The following is a 19,750-nucleotide window of genomic DNA, read 5'->3' as shown; positions in this document are numbered from 1 at the left end:
GCTAAAATTAAAAATACAGATCATACCAAGTGCTGACAGGAATGTGAAGGAACTAAGACTCTCTTACTCTGTTGGGGGGAGTGTGAGCTGGTACAACCACATTGGAAAACCGTTTGACAGTTTCTTGAAAAGTCAATCGTACATCTACCATATGAACCAGGCATTCTGTTCCCTAGGTACTTCCTTAAGAGAAATGAAAGCATATGTTCATATAAGCACTTGTAAGAAATGTTCCTAACACCTCTACTTGTAATAGTCAAAACTGGGAACACCCCCAAACGTCCATCAACAGGTGAATGGATACACAGTGTGTGACACAGGATGGGCTACTATTCAGCAGTTAAAAGAAATGAGCTACTGACGCACAGGACACCACGGATAAACCCTAAAGCAACTATGCAGAAAGAAATCAAACAAAAAAAGAATATATCTTGTATGATTTTACTTAAACACGATTCCAGGAAATGCAAACTCATCTATAATGGCAAAAAGATCAGTAGTTGCCTGGCAACGGTGGAGGTAGGGGCAAGAGGGACTGATTACAAAGGGGCACAAGAGAACTTTCAGGGGTGATGGGTATATTCATTATTTTGATCATGGAGATGGTTTTCATGGGTGTGCATATATATATATATATATATATATATATATATATATATATATGTTAAAACTTACCAAATTGTACACTTAAAAATATGCAAAGTTGACTGTATGTCAATTACACCTCAATAAAGCTGTTTAAAAAAAAACAAAATCAAAATAATGCATTAAGTTCCCAATGGAATCCCCAACTTTTCCTCTGAACTATTTTATTTAAACCTCACGAAAACACTTTGAGATAGAAGGTGCTGTTATACCCATTTCCAGGAAAGGCAAACTGAGCAAAAGTCTCAGAGATTGAATAACTGTTATTCAATAACTCACATAGCTAGGACCTCACAGGGCCAAGGCACAGGCATTTTTATTTCATGTTATATAAATGCTTCCAAAGCACTTGACAATCTTTTAAGATAACTTCAACAGCTCCCAGGCAAACATATTTACACTATTTATTTGCTTAGCAAATCTCCTTTCGTAGACGGCACATGGGTAAATGTCAACCCTATCATTTCAGGATCATCACAAATTCTAAAATTAATAGGGTTCAACTTAAGGTTTCAGTGACTTAGAGAAACAATCCAGGTTCCGACGTGTCACACACCCAAGAGTCACCAAGTCAGCACATTGGAAAACAAACTCAAGATCAGCACAACGTACAGAAGAGACAGGCTAATAACCTTTTGGGTCCCACCTGGAGAGATCAAGCTCCGTAATTTTTCTTCCGGAGCACACACACACACACACACACACGCACACGCACACACACACTTGGCAACCAAAATGCTGAGTGTGAATGTTTCAAGTTTCTAGATGTCCACTAACTAGAAAAACATTGTTGATTGTTGCTTTCTTGTTTTACATACAGTCATTATTTCCTATCAAATAAGACTGACCAGCAAAAGCTCAAATACATAGAATATCCCCCATTAAAAGTCGCTGGCCTCCACTGGTCGACAGTTTGGAAGTTTCCTAATGACCGCAGGACAGCTGTGGAGGGGGACAGGCAGAGAAAACTTCAACAAGTTCACTTCTATGGCTCAAATCCAATCAGACTCTCAATGCTCCTCTTGCAAAAAATGGCTTCCACCATGCCTTGCAAACGCTTCCCCAATAGCAAAGCGTACAACTGTGTTTGGTTTGGGGGAAGAAGACACACACCTTAACTCTGTGCCAAGTTCAGGCGGTTCAAGCCCCCCACCCCCTCCCTGGACTGCTGGTATTAATTTCCAGCCCTTTAGCAGGTAGCTGTGCAAAGTCAGTGACAAACTACAGAAAGATGACCTGCTGGTGGATTTACTCATTTATTTCATTTTGTGCCCATATTATTTTTTTCGTGAAACAAAGTTCTCTCCTGCTTCCATTTCTGACTCTCCACAACAGATAAGAAACAGGAAAAGAGAGCACAGTCCGAGATGCTCCCACCTTCAGGCCCTCCTAGCCTGTTCAAATTGGTTATAGTTCTTATCTGATTTCAGACAGTCCCTAAAATATACGCATTGATGGCACATGGCATAAGGAGTGGTAAAGTTTTTAACTGTTGAACACACAGTCTTCTCAGAGTGAATTAATCTGTTTTAATGGATTTTTGAGTATCCATTCAATAATATTAATTAATTAATATTAATAATATTACTTGTGCTATTCTGAGACCGCCATATGAGCCAAAATATTTCAAGCATCCAAGCTACACCTAGAAAGACACAAAACCTCTTTTTCCTTCCCGTACCGTCTTTACCCCTGCTGATTCTTCTTACCAAATGATTTTATTTTCCTTATATGGGACAAAAGATTCTTATTTCCTCAGATAAAGCTGACAGATGATATACTGACCCCTGGCTTTTTAAGCCCCAAATTGTAGGCTTTGTTTAGATAAGTTCAAGTGCATGGCTTGAAAGAAGAAAGAGGAACTTTCTTCTCAAGGGTAAGGAGAATCTTTTCCCTAACTACCCAGAGAACTCTTCCAAGGCCGTGGGTTGCCTCTTCTGCCTCAAAGACACAAAAGGGGGCAGGAGAAAAAGCTTGCTCTGCCACACAGGGTGGCTCACAAGCTCGTTTAAGGAACTAAAATTCTTTACTCTCCTGTCAGTGAAACAACCCTTCCTCCCCACGAAAAAGAATGTGAAGCACACTCATCTGTCAGATATTTTGCAAAGCTGACCTTGACGGTGGCACTGGGATTTGAACTTGCAGGCAAGGAGATGAGAAGTCAAATATTAACACCTCACATAATCTGTTCCTTTCCCTTCTTGTGAAACATCGAGAATAAGACGAGCCTATCAAGATGGAACTAGAGAAAAATAATGTAGGGTCCAAGGGAGGTCAATGGAATCTCTCACACTACAAGCTTTTAGCATCCAGGAACAGCCCTGCCAGGGCAAAATGACCAAGCGTCTTCACAGTCCTTCCAAAGAGATGGATACGGAGGTCACCGCTAGAGGGAGAAAACACACCTCTGCTCAGCCTGGCAACATGTAGTGAGAATGAAATGGAGACTCATCACCACTGGAATCAAACTGTAGCTTAACAAGAGCTTGAGTCAAACCTGACTTTTTGTTCTTCTGAATCAGTGGTTCTGACACCCACCAGGCAACTATTAAAAAATAGAGTTGACTGGGCTCCACCTTGCAAGATTCAAATATAATGTAGATATGGTAGGGCCTCCATGCTTTTTAGTGGAAAACTCCCCAGATAATCAAGTAAGCATCATCACATAGATGCCCTCTTCACTACCAAAACACAGGCTTTTCTCCCGTTCCAAAATCTTTTTCTTGTTTATAAAATAAAGGTTATTCCCGTAGAATTGCCTACATAAAAATATACCCATACAGTTAAAGAAGTAACCATTCATTGGGGGCAGGGCAGGAAGATGGAAACAGTCATGGAAGAAACCATATTAAAACTGTATCTGGGCTTCCCTGGTGGCGCAGTGGTTGGGAGTCCGCCTGCCGATGCAGGGGACACGGGTTCGTGCCCCGGTCCAGGAAGATCCCATATGCCGCAGAGTGGCTGGGCCCGTGAGCCATGGCCACTGAGCCTGCGCGTCCGGAGCCTGTGCTCCGCAATGGGAGAGGCCACAACAGTGAGAGGCCCGCGTACCGCAAAAAAAAAAAAACAAAAAAAAACTGTACCACTGGATTTCACTCCAGTGGATAAACACTGATTATGGGGCAAAGTAAGCTTCCAGGGAATAACTTTACGACTTAATGGCTGGGCTTCCCTGGTGGCGCAGTGGTTAAGAATCTACCTGCCAATGCAAGGGACACAGGTTCAAGCCCTGGTCCGGGAAGATCCCACATGCCACGGAGCAACTAAGCCCGTGCACCACAACTACTGAGCCTGCACTCTAGAGCCTGCGAGCCACAACTACTGAGCCTGCATGCCACAACTACTGAAGCACACAGGACTAGAGCCCGTGCTGCTCAACAAGAGAAGCCACTGCAATGAGAAGCCCGCACACAGCAAAGACCCAATGCAGCCAAAAATAAATTAATTTATTTTAAAACGTCTTCATGGCTGAAGCCATCACTCACACCAACGCGCACACATACACTTTCAAATTATCCTGCTACTTCTCTCTCCCTAAAAAATATGCTCTTGCAAAGAATGATCATATGGGCAGTTCATTAGGAAATGGAACCATTTTCCCCACCCTTTATGAGGGCTACAAACCCCACTTACCTGGCGTTTTTCCTGAATTTACATGCAATCATTTAGGAAGAAAATAAAAAGAACTAAAACCAAAAACATGAAAAGAAATTAAGTGAAATAAAGGGAGATAATACATTGTGCCCATGGACTGACCCATGAAAATATATGTAAGTCATAATTCTAATCTTTCAGAAAGTAATGCTAAGACCCAATTCATTACCCTGTACTAAACAGATTACACTGGCCTCTGGCTGCATGTAGCTATTGAGTCCTTAGAATGTGGCTTGGGCCACAGGTTGAAATGATCATATTTGGGTGTGTTAGATTAAATAAAATACACTATTAAAATTAACCTACGTATTTCTTTTTACTTTTTAAATGTGGTTATAAAACATTTAAAATTCCATATGTGGCTCCCCCATTTCTGTTAGACAATGGCTGCATCAGGCTAGAGTCCCGCTTCTCGCTATTTAGCTCTTCTAAGCCTTGCCTGCCCCCTAATGTCAGAACTCTGGCAATGCAGACAAAATATTTTTCAAAACCATCTGTATTGCTTGGAAAGAAATAGAAGTTTCTTCTATTAGGAAGATTAGGGCTAAAATAGTCATTCCAATCAAAATCATCAGCAGGGTTCCTATAAAAATTCAGCCTTTATAGGGGACAGAAATAGGTGCACTCTTCATACTTAGGTGCGCTCTTCATACAATTTAACCAAAGTTAAAGACAACACAAGGCACCAAAGCACACAAGCCCAACAACATTCATATTCTGCATATATCATTTATAACAGAGAAAAGAGAAAACCTAAATCTCCATAAATTTAAACATTACAGAATCTCTATAAAACGGGATTCACTCAAAAGGAGAAGGCAGTTCTCAATAAAGATGACTAACATTTATTAAACACTTACTGCGCAAACACAATTCTGAGCACTTTCCCAGTATTAAGTGACTCCTCATTACAGCTCTTTAAGGATGACTTTTATTGTTTATTATCCCCACTTTACAGAAGAAGAGACTGAGCCCCAAAGAGGTTTTTTTAACCAGCCCAAGTATGAAAGGAGAATGTAAGCTAACCTGGATGCCTGCTGCTTAGTGCGCAGTGAGAATAAATCCTTCTTCTCTGACCCAGGGATCTCATGTCTTCTGCAAGCATCCAGGAAACTGACATGCTATCCTGTTAGCCTGCAAGAAATCTCAGACCTGTCACAATTTTTGACACCAGCCCCCAAGAGTGAGGTGCCCCCTCTACAGAAGATCTGGCTGAAGGCCAGCAGGTAAAAGGGCTCTCAGCATCCTTCGGTCACTCTGTTTTCAGCTTTTGAAGCCTTGTTTGTTAGAAATTTCTTTTTTCTTAAGGTTGGGCTGAAACCCCAGTATTCATAAAGAAACTGTCTTCATTATAGTCAGCTTCTAGGACAATGAAAAACAAGCCTTTTTCTCTTGTACACGATAAAGCTTCAAACCTTAAGCCACTGATCACATCTCCCTACACATACAAAGCCGTCAATCACTCCTTGAAAATTTCCAGACTCCTTTTCATTTTGGACGCCTCTAAATATGAAAATAGCTACCATTTATTGAGTGTTTACTATGTACTAATCCCTTCACCTACTTTCTTAGCTAATCATTCCAATAACTCCATAAGGTAGGCACGTACATCATTTTATTTTTACAGATAATGAAGCAAATTCATAGAGGTTAAGTGACCTGGATAAGGTCACACAGCTGGGATGTGGCATAACCAGGGTTATGTTTGACTCCAGACCCCCTATGCTTTGCTGCCTCATTCTCAGTTGTGCTCCAGTTTCTTGGGCCCTTAATACTTTGGACAGACTATATTAAATAAGAGATTTTACAGCGTAACAGAGTATATTAAACAGCAGCTAGGCACCATGGCATCTGCTGGAATGAAAACACCCCAAACCAGTCATACTTAAAGCTCTCTGGAGAAATGGAACTATTAAAATGAACTTGTAAACCAGCAGCACCCCAGTTCCCAACTCTCTCAGCTATAACGGAAAAGTAGCTATGCTTCTGTTTTCAAAGGGGAAAATTTTAATTTTTGAAGTGTCCGAATATTCCCAGAGATAAATCTCCAGGATGTAGGGTGTTTCGTGTCCCAAACTCATCATGTAACCAGCTAATTAATTTCAAATGACTCTCAAGTTTCTGAACCTATCAGCATCTTTCCACTGCATTACATGTGCTGCCTTCTCATGGGGAAATGATGTTACATATGGGGCTGGGGAGGGGCGAGACAGGGAACTAAAGGACAAATTGCTAGTTGAAGAAATAATAGAGTTAACTCTGCTTCCTTTTAAAAGAAACTAACCTACCAAATGGCTCTCACACCTTTCCTACAGATTGGGCTACAGAAGCCCATGTCTCCTACTCAATTATTATGTCAGGTAGGATTTTAAAAGCAACAAAATGGCCTTTTGTGTTTTCTAATTCCTTAAAGATACTACCTCTGGACTCTTGTGAAAGATTATCAATGCCATGTGCCTTAAAGAAAGATTCCTACCACCAATTCTGTGAAAATTAGGTGTGTTTTTGTTTCTTACACTTGAACTAAAATGAAACTTCGGTCCACACCTAACAATATCCCATCCGATCTGCCCAAATTAGGGGCAGTGTCCCACATTCTTCCCCTCCCTCTCTGTCTTAGAGGTATGAGTGGAAATGGGATTGTAAAATATCTCCTTGTTCATACACAGCCATCAACAAGCCACTTTCCTAATCTGAGCCATTAAAAGCATCCAAAAAACTTCCAACTAGGGTTTCCTAGGGACACAGTTCCTTAATTGGCCAGCATGAACCACAAACTCTTGGGACAGTGTCAGGGGGTCCTCTGGACACCGCACAGAGGCTTCTTCAGTTAACTCTCTGCAACTTGCTCCCGCTCTCAGGCTGTTTCAGATACACCCAAAAATCTGACCAGAGTTTCTCAGGTCTGACCCTTGACTTTGTCACCAGCTGAGCGCAATTCTGGGAAGAAACTCCACATGGCCACTGCAAGGTCATCAGAGAAATGTACAACACCTCCCTGCCACCGCCAGTTCCCTCTCTGTCCACCTCTCTCTCTCTCTCTCTCTCTCTCTCTCTCTCTCTCTCTCTCTCTCTCTCTCTCTCTCTCACACACACACACACACACACACACAGACACACACACTCACTCACTCACTCACACAGCCTGCTGGAATACACAGCCTTACTAGAACGGGAGTAGTGGGCAAAGGAAAAGCAGGAAGAAACAAGGAAATGAGGATCAAAGTACTCGGGTGTCCTCAATTTTCAAAGAGCTTTCACAAATCGACAAGTAAACAATCAATAGAGCCAAGACAAAAACGGATAAAGGATAAGATAGTGCAAAGAAGAACAAACAAATAGTCCCCCAGCACACTGAGTACTTGGTCAAGAAGAGTTGCAAGGGCTTCCCTGGTGGCGCAGTGGTTGAGAGTCCACCTGCCGATGCAGGGGACACGGGTTTGTGCCCCGGAACGCGAAGATCCCACATGCCGCGGAGCGGTTGGGCCCGTGAGCCGTGGCCGCTGAGCTTGCACGCCCGGAGCCTGTGCTCCGCAACGGGAGAGGCCACAGCAGTGAGAGGCCCGGGTACCGCAAAAAAAAAAGAGTTGCAAGACAATCCAACAGCAGTTTTCATTACCATACTTGCAAAACAGTAAGACCGATAGCACCCAGAGTTGATGAGGGTCTGGGGAAACGGGGGTTATCGTACTATTACTGCTGGTGTAAGTATAACTAAGTCCAGAAGTCTGGGAGGGCACTTTGCACTATCAAAACTTTAATGCGTTGTGTCAAAAGCTGCAGGATACTCACCAAAACTCATTGTCTCCTCTTTGAACTGGGCCCACAGCTAGGGTATGTTTCCCAGCAGCCCAGGCAGTAAGGTGTGGCCATGGGCCTCAGCTGCAGCCAATGGCAGGACAATTCAAGGGACGCAGTCAGCATCTAACCCCGTTCATCAACACCTCCCAGGTGTATCCTCCACGCCCACTTCCCTTCCAGCTGGCTGGAATGAAGACCACTCTAGAACAACCCTTAAGGCCGCGGGTTGAAAACACTAGAACTTCCATCCACTGTGGTTCCAAGAAGACCACAGTAGAGGACATCCAGCTGACGTATTACCCACCCAGCACTCATGAGCAAGAAATACAATTTCTTTTATTTAAGCCATTATGTATATTTACTTGGTCTATGTGTCACAGAGATTAGCCTACTCCCATACATTTACATGCACTTTAATTCAGCAATCTCACTATTAGGAATTCATCTGAAGTCGGGACATACATATTCGTACCAATATGGTAACAAGCGATATGTCCACCAAAATTGGGAGTGATCAAATAACTTATGGCACATCCATACAACAGATGACTATGCAACGTTACAGGGAGTGATACAGATCTGCACGCACTCACATGAAAAGACCTCTAAACTTTATTGTTAAATGGGGAAAAAAATCAAGGCACAAAACAGGGTGCATAAAGAGACATCTGTGCATACACACATACTGGTATATACATGCCTTTTTCTAGAAGGATAGGTGTGGATACATAAAATCTAAAACAGTATAGAAAATATATAAAATATAGATGACTACATAAAACAATACCTAGAAGGCTATATGAAATTAACAATGGGACTGGGCCAGGGGACACCCAGATATCTGCTTAAACATTATTTCTGTATGTGTCTGTGAAGGTGTTTCTGGAAGAGGTTAGCATTTGAGCTGGGGGCTGAGTGAAGCCAATGGCCCTCCCCGTTGTGGGTGAGCCTCATCCAATCCCTTGAGGACTTGAATAGAACAAAAAAGCAGAAGAAGGTTGAATTTGTTCTTTGCCTGATTGTTGAGCTGGGACATTGACCATCTCCTGCCCTCTGTGCTCCTGGACCTCAGGCCTTCAGACTCAGGCTGGAATCTACACCATTGCCTCTCTGGCTCTCAGGCCTTTGAACCACATCATTGGTTTTCCTGGGTCTCCAGCTTGCAGACTGCAGGTCATGAGACTCCTCAACCTCCATAGCTGTGTGAGCCAATACCTTAAATCAATAATAAACTAGTTGTGTTGGTTCCGTTTCTCTGGAGAACCCTAATAGTCAACAAAAAGTTAAAAGCCTATCCTTTCACACCTGCCTATTATTTTCTGGAATTTTTACCACCAGGAGAAAACTACGTCATTGATCACAGGGTGACAAATGGGCAAAATGAGCCTATTAATAAATATTCATTTAGCACCCATTATATTCCAGGCATCAAGGACACAGCTTAAGAAACCCGCGAGGGAGTAAGACTCCACAGGATTCAGGAGCCCTCATCTGCGGGTATGCAAAGGGTACAGGCAGGCCTCAGGGATTTTGCCAATTTGATTCCAGACCCACGCAATAAAGGGAATATCGCAATAAAGCAAGACGTGAATTTTTTGGTTCCCTAGTGCATATAAAAGTTATGTTTACACTATACTGTAGTCAATTAAGTATGCAATAGGATTATGTCTGAAAAAACAACTCACATACCTTCATTCTAAAATACTTCAAAGCTGTAAATGCTACCCATCATCTGAAACTTCAGCGAGCCATAATCTTTCTGCAAGGGTCACATCAAAGATCATGGATCACAGGTCACCACAACGAACAGAGTAAAAATGGAAAAGTTTGAAATATTGCGAAGATCACCAAAACATGACACAGAGACATGAAGTGAGCAAATGCTGTTGGAAAAATGGCACCAAAAGACGCTGCATTTGTAAAAAATGCAAGATCTGCAAAGTGTAAGAAAGAAGCTAAGTGCAATAAAACGAGGCACGCCTGTACTTCTGCAAAGATGGTTCTTCATGCAGCCTGCAGCCCCAGTGAGAGAACAGAGCCCATTGTGGGCAGGAACCAGTCCTGATTGCTTTGATGGTTGTTAAGATAAGGCGTGAGAAGGACTTAAGTTCCAAAAACGAAAGCAGGAAGAATCCCCCAAAAGACAAAAAGAAACCAAAAATGGGCTGAGAATCCAAATAAAATCATCTAGAAAGTCTAAGATGAAAATTTCATTTCTTGCGCAAAACTTGCCAAGGCTTTGCTCAGACTTCTCACCCTCCCTGTTGCAGGAGGGTCTTTGCTTATATGGGAGACACTGCATCTCTTGTGTACACAATTCTAATCTTAATTTAGATTTATCACTACAGTTCCACGTTTTCCAACTTTAAAGGGTATGAAAGGGTATGAAATGAGGATTGCCACAAAGATTTAAAAGTGAAGGTTCACATAAAGACTACCAATGTCGGGGGCTGGGGGGCTGGGGGGATAAATTAGGAGATTGGGATTGACATATATACACTAATATGTATAAAACAGATAACTAATTTAAAAAATAGGTAACTAACAATAACCTGCTGTATAGCACAGGGAACTCTACCCAATACTCTGTAATGGAATGTATGGGAAAAGAATCTTTAAAAAGAATGGATATATGTATAACAGATTCACTTTGCTGTACACCTGAAACTAACACAACATTGTAAATAAACTATATTCCAATAAAAATTTTTTAAAAAGACTACCAGTGTGTATATGTTGGGTGTGGAGGGGTGATAAAAATAAGTAATCTAACCTGGAAGAAAAAAAACCTAAGTATAATGCCTTTTAATAAGTGAATATTGAAATAAAGAAATATTGAAGGTTCAGTCATGTCCCCTGTTTCCTCCAAGTTTAATCATTTTTCATCATAATCTCTCTGACATCTGGAAATGTGCTGGTGATAACTCCCCACCCCGAAATGCTCTGCTTCTTTACTAGCCTGACTCTCTACCTGCACCCAAGAAACGAGATGTGTATCAAACAGGTAAGACTGATGACTTCAAATTCTCTATCCTTGAGAGCAAGCTCACCAAAATATACACAGCACAATAACCAACCAGCCCTGGGCACTTTCACAGCAGCCAAATGGTATTGATTTTATGCTGATTCATTAAAATTTCAATCATTAATTTTCTTGTCTTCTTGAAACTATTGCTTAAGGACAATTGAGTCATGAGAGAGTTTAAAAACTTAAGCCTAGGACTTCCCTGGTGGCGCAGTGGTTAAGAATCCGCCTGCCAATGCAGAGGGCACAGGTTCCAGCCCTGATCCAGGAAGATCCCACATGCCATGGAGCAACTGAACCCGTGCGCCACAACTACTGAACCTGCACTCTAGAGGCTGCGAGCCACAACTACTGAGCCCACGGGCCACAACTACTGAAGCCCGTGCGCCTAGAGGCCGTGCTCTGCCACAAGAGAAGCCACCGCAATGAGAAGCCCGCACACCGCAATGAAGAGTAGCCCCCGCTTGCTGCAACTAAAGAAAGCCTGCGTCAGCAACAAACAACCAATGCAGCCAAAAATAAATAACTTTATTTAAAAGAGAAACTTAAGCCTAAAGTTAAATCTTAACCTTAACTTATCAGAATAAGTAAGTAGAGAGCTTCACCTGCTGTATATCTGAGGGTAAGGATAACTAACAAGCTTCTCTACATACTTTCTTGGAGAGAGACTTTACAATCCTGATGCGTACATAGTTTAGGGCTCAAGCTTCACTCTTTCACTAAAAAGTCAAAGCATGCCTGGCACTGCCACACCTCCAATTACTGAAGCAGAGACAGCAAATTACTTGCTTGACAAGTCCACTGACAAATGTGAATTATTTAGGAAAACACAATTCTCGGGGGAGTTTCCAAGTCTGTGTCACTTTAAATGTAGATGTAACAAGGAAAGGGGACAAGAAACACACAGGAACACACACACACAGGTACTTTGCTGATTATTTTCATCTTTCTTTAGAAATAAGCAACTACAGCCATGGGTCTCACTAGAAATTAACAGAATGATTCTCTAAAACTTCAGACATTCTATTTTAGGTCCTGTGTAAAAGTGACCACCGCTTTTTTTTTCTTTTGTTCCTTTCTTTCTCAATCATTCACCATCTTTTCTTAAAGGGGTTTTAGAATTATCTGAAAGCTCCCTTCACTATAGCCCTGGAAGTGTTCATTTAAGTTTATTAATGAAGATGTTCTGCCTTCAAAGGAAGATGGAGTATATAATCACAAAGTGCTGCTGGTTTTCCAGGATTCTTTGAGAAAAATCACTGAAAAAATGAAAGTGTACTCAGGAAGGTAAAAAAGGAAAAACCTGGAGGACATTTTAGATAGATGTCCAGAACAACACGCTTTAAGCATCAAACCCTTAAACTGCTTTACCCTGTTGCATTTCATGCTTCCTCTGGTTAGTTACACACCATCAAAAGATTTTGTCAATTACCTGTGTCTAAAATGTGGGCTTAGGGGGCTTCCCTGGTGGCACAGTAGTTAAGAATCCCTGTGGGATTTGAACCCGCAAGGGACATGGGTTCGAACCCTGGTCGGGGAAGATCCCACATGCCACGGAGCAACTAAGCCCGTGTGCCACAACTAATGAGCCTGTGCTCTAGAGCCTGCGAGCCACAACTACTGAGCCCACGTGCCACAACTACTGAGGCCACGTGCCACAACTACTGAGGCCCACGTGCCTAGAGCCGGTGCTGCACAACAAGAGAAGCCACCACAATGAGAAGCCCATGCACTGCAATGAAGGGTAGCTCCCTGCTCACTGCAACTAGAGAAAGCCCACGCACAGCAACGAAGACCCAACACAGCCAAAAATAAATAAATTAAATTTAAAAAATTTTTAAATAATAAAATAAAATGTGGGCTTTGGTGTTTGAAAGGGTTTTATTACTTGATCTCAGTGGCGCGCAACGAGCTTAAAGGGCTTACCTGCGTGTCCCCAGAGATGCTGGCTGGAGGCAGACATCAGCTTACAGCACACCATTAACACATAGGCCAGAAAGAGCCAGTGAGACAGCAAGACCGACCTAGCACAGACTCTCATCCTGGAAAGAAAGCAGGATGCAGTTAGGGAGGGCTGAGTGACACAAGGCTTTTCAGCAAACACCATCCTGAGAAGGTGGGGAAAGCAGTGGATGATGCTCAACTATGGACTTCTTCCCCCACAAGGAAACTGAAGGCCAATCCAACCTTATTTGCACTGTCCATTCACTCAATTTTCAATAAATACCTTTTTTTAACATCTTTATTGGAGTATAATTGCTTTACAGTGTTGTGTTAGTTTCTGCTGTATAACAAAGTGAATCAGCTATATGCATACATATATCCCCACATCCTCTCCCTCTTGCATCTCCCTCCCACCCTCCCTATCCCACCCCTCTAGGTGGTCACAAAACACTGAGCTGATCTCCCTGTGTAAAAGTTTTCGAAGTTAGCTACACGCCTCGGTGAGAGGTCTATTTATGAATCCCTAGAGTGTAGCCTGAGTGGCCCTGATAGAACATGGGCGTTATATACTATTTTATAGCATGAAATTTAAAAAGCGACATACTTAGAGCCGGATTCAAATAGAAGATATGTGGTTTCCTCATCAGAAAAAAACACAGAAATTTTCACACCAGGCTCAAGAGATTTCCCCTGGTTCCTCTGTTTATTAATGCCCTCTGCCTAGAAGCCTGGCTGAATAGTTTATTAATCCAATCTCAAAGTTTGATGGGAATATGAGCAAGTACAGGTGAATAGAGAAACAACTTCATATAGATGTCAACAGATAAATGGATAAAGAAGATGTGAGATAGATATGATGAAATATTATTCAGCAATGAGAAAAAAGGAAATCTTGCCATATACAAAATTTTAGATGGACCTTAAGGGCATTATTGCTAAGTGAAATAAGTCAGACAAAGACAGATACTGTATGATCTCACTTACACATGGAATCTAAAAAAGACAGACTCAGAGAAACAGGTTAAGTAGCATGGTGGTTACGAAGGGTTGAGAGTGAGGAAAATGGGTAGATATTAGCCCAAGGTCAAATATTTCAGTTACATGATTAACAAGTTTGGGGATCTAATGTATAGCATGGTGATTATAGTTAATAATACTGTATCATATACTTGAATGTTGCTAAGAAAAATGTTCTCATCACCAAAAAATAATTTTAAAAAAAGGTAACTATGTGATAGTAGGAAGGTGGTAGCTGATACTATGCTGGGAATCATTTTGCAATTGACCATCATTAAATCAACACAGTGTACACCTTAAACATACACAGTGTTATGTGTCAATTACATCTCAATAAACCTGGGAAAATAAACTTCACCTCATATGAATGGACAATAACCAGACAGTTGCTCAAAGACAATTCAGGTCACAGATATGGTTGTGTGGTCTATTCTAAAACAACTCCTCCCCCCAAAAAAAGAGTAAGTAAAAAGAAAATAGCCAGTATGCATGCCAAGCCTCTCCCTAACTTTCTGCCCTTTTTGATATTATAGAGAAATTAGATAGCACTTGATTAACTTTTATCTTTGCTATTTTTTTTTTATTAACTTTTTCAAGCAAGAGTCAGAGTTCTTGGCGTTTGAAACTCCAGTGATACTAGGTTCTGCCTGGCACATGTCTCACGGTATTTAGGATAAAACATCCACCACAGAGGATCAAAGGAACCCCCTTTTCACATACACAAGATGTATAAACACTCATGGGCAGACAATAAAGACATGGCCCATGGGGATGGATCCCTGTTTGGGTAACACTAGAGGCAAAGCTTCTGAGGAAATCCTGGAAGGAAGTGTCTAGCCACCTCCCAGCTGTCAGCCACACAGTGCCTCAACCAGAACCATGATTCCATGCTCAAGGGAAGGCACAGCCTTGGGGACCTGGTGCCCACATCACACTCTGGGAAGTAGGTTGTGACCTCTCACAAGTTAGTCAAATAGATCTTGTTGAAAGATCTCGTATTGCTCCCTGATTTGAGACTCAATCTGCCTTTGAAGCAACCACAGTAAGACAAGATTCTAAGATTATCTTTGAAGAGCACGGTGTTAAAAGGGACTCAAAGCTTAACATCTTTTTGCCCCTTGCCTTGGAAACCCTGAAAATTTTAAACCTACATGGAAACATAGGGTCTCTTTGCTTTGAAGGGCCTGCACATGCCTTAATTTTACAAAGCATGTATTCTGTCTCCCCCACCTTGGCACACACACGTGGTAAGTAGGAACCCTAGGATCAGTTTTAAAGGTGGCAAAGAATATACACGTAAGCCTATGTGAGCTTGAGGTGCTATTGTTTAATTATATTTCCACTTCAGGAAATTGATTATTAATTTATTACTAACAGGGAAAGCATGTAGGTTCAGAATTCCATATTTGTTAATTTTTGAATGAGGTGCTCTATCTCACCGATAATGTTTTTGTTTTTGTTTTGTTTTTTGCGGTACGCGGGCCTCTCACTGTTGTGGCCTCTCCCGTTGCGGAGCACAGGCTCTGGACGCGCAGGCTCAGCGGCCATGGCTCACGGGCCCAGCCACTCTGCGGCATGTGGGATCTTCCTGGACCGGGGCACGAACCCGTGCCCCCTGCATCGGCAGGCGGGCTCGCAACCACTGCGCCACCAGGGAAGCCCCTCTCACCGATAATGTTTTAAAATTTCAGCTGTTAACCCCAATATCAGTTACTGATCTAATTGTTACAAAGGCTTATCCTTCTTACTCAAGGATCAAAAATTCAAATATCTCTAAATAAATGCGTAGGCTGCCTGGGTCAAAAGCACTGGTGAACAGTAGGTAGTGTAGAGACCTGTCTAGGAGCAGCTGCTCCAAGTGATGCCAGGAACGACTTTTAAAGAAAAGCCGTTTTCTGATATGCAGTCTACACACTTTATATGTTGGCAAGTAATTCCATTTTCTTTGTTTTTTCTGTTTTTTGTTTTTTGGGGGGCGGGTACGCGGGCCTCTCACTGTTGTGGCCTCTCCCGTTGCGGAGCACAGGCTCTGGACGCGCAGGCTCAGCGGCCATGGCTCACGGGCCCAGCTGCTCCGCGACATGTGGGATCTTCCCGGACTGGGGCACGAACCCGTGTCCCCTGCATCGGCAGGAGGACTCTCAACCACCATGCCACCAGGGAAGCCCAATTTTCTTTGTTTTAAAAGCACAGTGCATAGCTTCCCTGGTGGAGCAGTGGTTAAGAATCTGCCTGCCGATGCAGGGGACACGGGTTCGAGCCCTGGTCCAGGAAGATCCCACATGCCGTGGAGCAACTAAGCCCGTGCGCCACAACTACTAAGCCTGTGCTCTAGAGCCCGCGAGCCACAACTACTGAAGCCCGCGTGCCTAGAGCCTGTGCTCCTCCACAAGAGAAACCACCGCAATGAGAAGCCCGCGCTCCGCAATGAAGGGTAGCCCCTGCTCGCCACAACTAGAGATAGCCCACACACAGCAATGAAGACCCAACACAGCCAAAAATAAAAATAAATAAATAGATTTTAAAATAAATTAAAAAAAAAAGACCACAGTGCAGACTGAACAAAACACATTTGCAAGCTGGATCAGGTACCCCGGTTTCCAGTTTGTAGCAATTAGTGGCCCAAAAAGCAAACTTTCAAAGAGTCAAATGAATGGAGTACTAGTTTTCTATTGCTGTATAACAAATCTGCCAAGTTTAGCAGTTTAAAACAACGGGTCTCCTACTGGCTTCTTAACTTTTCTATCCTCCACTTTTTCCTGCTTGGCGGGTTGGCTGCCCTCCCTCTAACCACAGTGCCCCACCCAATTTAGAGTCTCCAAATTCAGACTAGGTCTTTCAGGTGAGCTATAATCCCTCCCACCTAAAGCATAAGTGAAATTCAGTCTCCATGTGTTTATCAGTCCCTGCATCACCTAAACTTGTCTGAACGGAGTTTACCAAATCTGGAGAGCATGTCTGAGATGATCTGAGTCTCAAAGGTTGGTTACCCTGGGAGGCCAACTGTGAGATGGAAATTGATGAGCAGGGGGTTATTTAAAGGATGCTCTAGGGAGAATCACCTGCGGAAGGGAAGGGGCGAGAAGAAGGCAGGACAGAAGGAGGAAACAGCCTCGGATAACCCTACGGAGAGTTCCAAAGCTGAGACGCCCCTTCTCTGCGGTACCAAGTTGGAGTGAGGGGCCAGGCCTTTATACTTGGACATAAGGGAAAATCTTAAATCTTCAGCAAGGAGGCTCTTTGTTTTGTTTTGTTTGTTTGTTTGTTTTTGGCCACAGCACATGGCATGTGGGATCTTAGTTCCCTGACCAGGGATTGAACCTGCGCCCCCTGCATTGGAAGTGTGGAGTCTTAACCACTGGATCGTTGGGCGAGTCCCCCAGCAAGAAGGAGGCTCTTTGAATTGAGGACAATTCAAAGAAGCTGTAGGCCATCTTCTGTAATACTTCCAACGGTTGAGGGAATAAATCCTTCATTCCTGAAGGGGCTTCTGGGCAGTGCATCACAGACCACTACTGTCCATCTTCAGACAGAAGATTCCAGGGCATATGCATAATTTACTTGGTGGGGCTGGGAGAATCAGCCTCAAGAGAAGACTCATCCTCTGAGGTAGAAAAGCCTGTGCCACGCTCATTAAAATGTCATGGGAAGAGGTTTCAAATATAAACTCTATGCCAGCCTGGGCCTGTTTTGCCCTCAGAACCATTCTTTCCCCTTCCCCTGGGTAACACCCATACACTGCATTTCCCAGCCTCCTGAATCACCTGGCTCCTGGCTGGGCTTAACCAATAGGAGACCCTGGCTGGAGCCTGGAGGGTGGAAGGGAAAGGGCAGGGTATTTCTCCCCACCTTCTCTGTCTTGGTAGGTGCTATGGAGTGGCCATTTCTCCTCCACAGTGCCAATTTCCAAGAGAAGGGCCCACTATGGATCCAGCTGCTGCTGAAGGTCCCTTCCCCTAAGCACTGATCAGCAGTACTGCCCTCCTATGTCCCACCAGCCTCAGGATGGCAGAAGCTTCCCGCTGTTGCTGATCTCTGGGCTGCCTCTGTATCTTCTGCTTAACGTCTCTGACTCTCCCATCACACGTGTAACCAGTTCCCTGAATTCACTTCCCTCTGTTCCACATTATCAGGATGGTTTCTGTTTTCCTGGTTGGATCCCAACAGCAAACCCCAAATCAAAAGTCTCAAGGGCCACTGTTCCTAATCTCGGATGATAATTCCTAACTTCTTCTTCATGGACAACTCTACGTACCAGTGCGGGTTGAATAGTTACGAATTCCCAGTGCCTAAAGTATTTATAAGTTAAGTATTTACTTAACAATAGCTATGATTCCCCAGAGAAATGCCTACAGATAAGTGGGCAGCTATTGAGCAATGATTCTTTATTTCATTCAATAATCTAGGACCCCCTCCGCCAGTAAAAGGATTTCTCACCTACTACATCTACTGTGATACCTCAATTTCTTCTACATTGAACAATTTTGCCCAAATGTGAAACAAAATCGCTTTACCTTAAAAATATCACCATTTACCCTGCTGAAGAGCTGAAACACTGCCTTACAAACTGAAATAATTTCAAAGATGAGAGCTAAAATTTTTTAACCTCCCCAAATTCCCAGAAATTCAACATAAAAAGAAGGCTTTTATAAAGGATCATCAACTCTAAGATACTCAGTTTGGCTAAATTCTTTATGCTTCGTAAAGATACCATCTCTAGGTATGTGTTAAAATCATTTTACCTTGGAGACTTCATAAGATTTGGTTCCAGTCAAACACAATTATTCCAGGATGTATTTCAGAGTGACTCCAAATTCCCATTGGTAGCTAGGACCACTTCTGCAGTTCCAAAAAATAATCTTAGCTTGGAAGACCTATTTTAAAAAACAAAAAAGACAGGAATCCATTAGCATTTTAATGCTGAAATGATGTAGATTTCCAGTAGCAAAATTGTGGGTTTTTTACAATGCCACCTGCATTTTCAGGCAAGCGGTAGACAGCCAAACACATCCACATTTGTAAAGTGTCCTAACAGACGGAGCAGAGGGGAGGAAGATACAGAATTCTACACTTATTAACTAGCCACATATTAGTTAACATAATATAGTTTTAAAGTAGAAGTTCCCTCCGGAGCAAAGGCATCCCCAAGTTGACAGACGGTCTAAACCATGCAAAATTTCACTCTCGTTTCATTAACAATGGGATGAAAATGAAATTGGAGGTAATCCAATCCCAAGAGTTCTACAACTCGCCCAAGTTCACAGAGCAGTGGAAAAGCCAGCATGAAGATCTGAGTTCCTATGTTTGTGTGACATAAACCTGATGATGCTAAACAATTTGCAAGACACACTACCACGCATAAAATAACCAACAAGGACCTACTGTATAGCACAGGGAACTATACTCAATATTCTGTAATAACCTGTAAGGGAAAAGAATCTAAAAAAGAAATATATATATATATATATATACAAAAATATATATACATATATAGATATGTATATATGTATAACTGAATCGCTTTGCTATATACCTGAAACTCACATGATATTGTAAATCAACTATACTTCAATTAAAAATTAAAAAAAAAACAATTGGCAAGGATGCTTTTTGAAAAATGTTGATGGGAGGCAGAAGGCAAAAATCTTTCCAACATAAAACACC

At 42.5% G+C, this 19,750-nt stretch overlaps 1 protein-coding gene across 1 annotated transcript in view; it reads right to left on the bottom strand.

Moving 5' to 3' along the window:
• The window catches only part of TAFA4 (TAFA chemokine like family member 4), a 135,880-nt gene extending 117,038 nt beyond the window's left edge, over positions 1–18,842 (bottom strand). Inside the window, exons 1-2 of the mRNA XM_065885538.1 lie at positions 18,829–18,842; positions 13,052–13,167 (exon numbers count right to left, since the gene is read on the bottom strand). Coding sequence (XP_065741610.1) covers positions 13,052–13,167; positions 18,829–18,842 — 130 coding nt within the window. The remainder of the gene's footprint in view (positions 1–13,051; positions 13,168–18,828) is intronic.
• Positions 18,843–19,750: the final 908 nt, after the last annotated feature.

Source organism: Phocoena phocoena, chromosome 10 (genome assembly GCF_963924675.1).
Source record: "Phocoena phocoena chromosome 10, mPhoPho1.1, whole genome shotgun sequence".
In the NCBI taxonomy this organism is placed as follows: domain Eukaryota; kingdom Metazoa; phylum Chordata; class Mammalia; order Artiodactyla; family Phocoenidae; genus Phocoena; species Phocoena phocoena.
This window is presented reverse-complemented; position numbering and strand designations above follow the sequence as displayed.